Below are 1590 nucleotides of genomic sequence, written 5' to 3' on the forward strand. Positions count from 1 at the left end.
TCTCTCTCTCTCTCTCTCTCTCTTGATTGATTGATTGATTTCCCTTACGTCGTGTGTATCTATTGTATCGCTAGTGCTAGCTAGGATTGGAGAGGCTCGGCGGGGATCAGGCCATGGCCACGGCGCTTCGCCACGCGGCGAGGAGGTTCGGAACCAGAGCGGCGGCGGAGGCGGAGGCGGAGGCTATCATTGAGCGTAGTCCGCTGTACACTAGCACACGGATCGTCGATTCCACCACAGGCCGTGTACGTACGGCAAAATCAACATCCTCCCCCGCCTCCCCTCCCAAGCTTTGCTAATACAGTACTACTAATACTAATATACTACAGCTTTGCTATCTAGAAAAAGCATACAAGAGCCAATAGATGCATTAGCATGATGATGATTCTGGCCGGCCAATGCCTTTGCTAATGTACACACTGCCTGCCGCAGGACCTCACGCCCAATCAGAGGAAAGATGCCATCTTCCGCTTGGCTCAAATCCATGCTCAGAAAGAGGACCTCTACAACACAATCGCTGCCTGGCAAGCTGACTACACTGCTAAGGGCAATGTAGTGACCCGGAAAAACAACCTTTTGCTCAAACAACTCTCTCAGCATGTCAAACCTAGACCCGATGACCCCCGCTGGTATCTCTCTCCCCCTTCACCTCACCTGGCTAATAATGCATATATTAAAACAAAAACAAAAAAACCTTTTTTCTTTTTGATCTATCCAGGGCAAAATCCCCTGATTAAACCGTTACTAGCACCCTTATCAAGCATTCTAGAAAAGACATCCACTACATGATTTAAAAGGATCTATTAAAACTTGGAATTGGCCTAAACTTTCTCATGCTCCTAGCATCGCCTTCCTTAGGAATTAGAGCCGGCCACCCTACCAATCATTACTTTATCTATCCCATGTTCTTGATTTTATTGCTACCACCTACCAGTTAACTGTATCACCTGATCTGCAGGCGCTCAAGTCAGCGGGCAGTATACTTTAATGATTTCCTCAAATTCACGGGGGCAGTTTTGATCGGCAAAATGGCAGGGGATGCCTTTAGTCAGTACAAGGCAAAACAAGATCATGATGGCCACAAGGGATCAAGCTAGCTTGCTGCATACAAGTCAACTAGTTAGTACCTGGTCTTGCAGAGAACCAAATCATAGGGCATATATCATATCTACTAGCTAGCTTCTTATCACAGTTGTAAGAATGTTGTGAATGTGCCTACCGCCGTTGTCGTCTCTGTTTAATTATGTTGCCTCCTTCTATCAGTGTGTGTCATATCTGTTTTGCTCATGAGTCAGTCTCGTCGAATTAAATAACTAGCTGTTGGTCGCTGTATATATGTGTTTCCTCTTTCTTGGAACTCAGTGAGCCTTCATGTCTGTTTGCTGTATGTATGTGTTTCTGGTGTCACCTCTGTTTTAATATTGTGTTTGCTTGAGGAGCTTATCTCCATCTATCTGTGAGTGTGCTGTTTCTCCTGCTTATATTAAATAAGCAGCGCTTATCTCCCTCTATCTGTGAATGTCATTTCTGTTGCTGATTAGTTGGTCTCATCCTGATTAAATAAGTAGACACTGGTTGCTGTATATATCT

At 45.0% G+C, this 1590-nt stretch overlaps 1 protein-coding gene across 1 annotated transcript; it reads left to right on the forward strand.

Moving 5' to 3' along the window:
• The first annotated feature begins 59 nt into the window (after positions 1–59).
• On the forward strand, positions 60–1407 carry LOC119345036. Its single transcript, XM_037615276.1, has 3 exons — positions 60–245; positions 433–629; positions 959–1407. The coding sequence occupies exons 1-3, from the start codon at positions 114–116 to the stop codon at positions 1095–1097; spliced, it is 468 nt and encodes a 155-aa protein (XP_037471173.1). The 5' UTR covers positions 60–113; the 3' UTR covers positions 1098–1407.
• Positions 1408–1590: the final 183 nt, after the last annotated feature.

Source organism: Triticum dicoccoides, unplaced genomic scaffold (assembly GCF_002162155.2).
Source record: "Triticum dicoccoides isolate Atlit2015 ecotype Zavitan unplaced genomic scaffold, WEW_v2.0 scaffold200153, whole genome shotgun sequence".
Classification (NCBI taxonomy): domain Eukaryota; kingdom Viridiplantae; phylum Streptophyta; class Magnoliopsida; order Poales; family Poaceae; genus Triticum; species Triticum dicoccoides.

Coding starts and splice junctions, on each gene's coding strand:
- LOC119345036 (XM_037615276.1), top strand. CDS start 114: ATGGCCACGGCGCTTCGCCACGCGGCGAGGAGGTTCGGAACCAGAGCG. Junction 246..432: donor TCGATTCCACCACAGGCCGT/GTACGTACGGCA, acceptor TGCCTGCCGCAG/GACCTCACGCCCAATCAGAG. Junction 630..958: donor AGACCCGATGACCCCCGCTG/GTATCTCTCTCC, acceptor CCTGATCTGCAG/GCGCTCAAGTCAGCGGGCAG.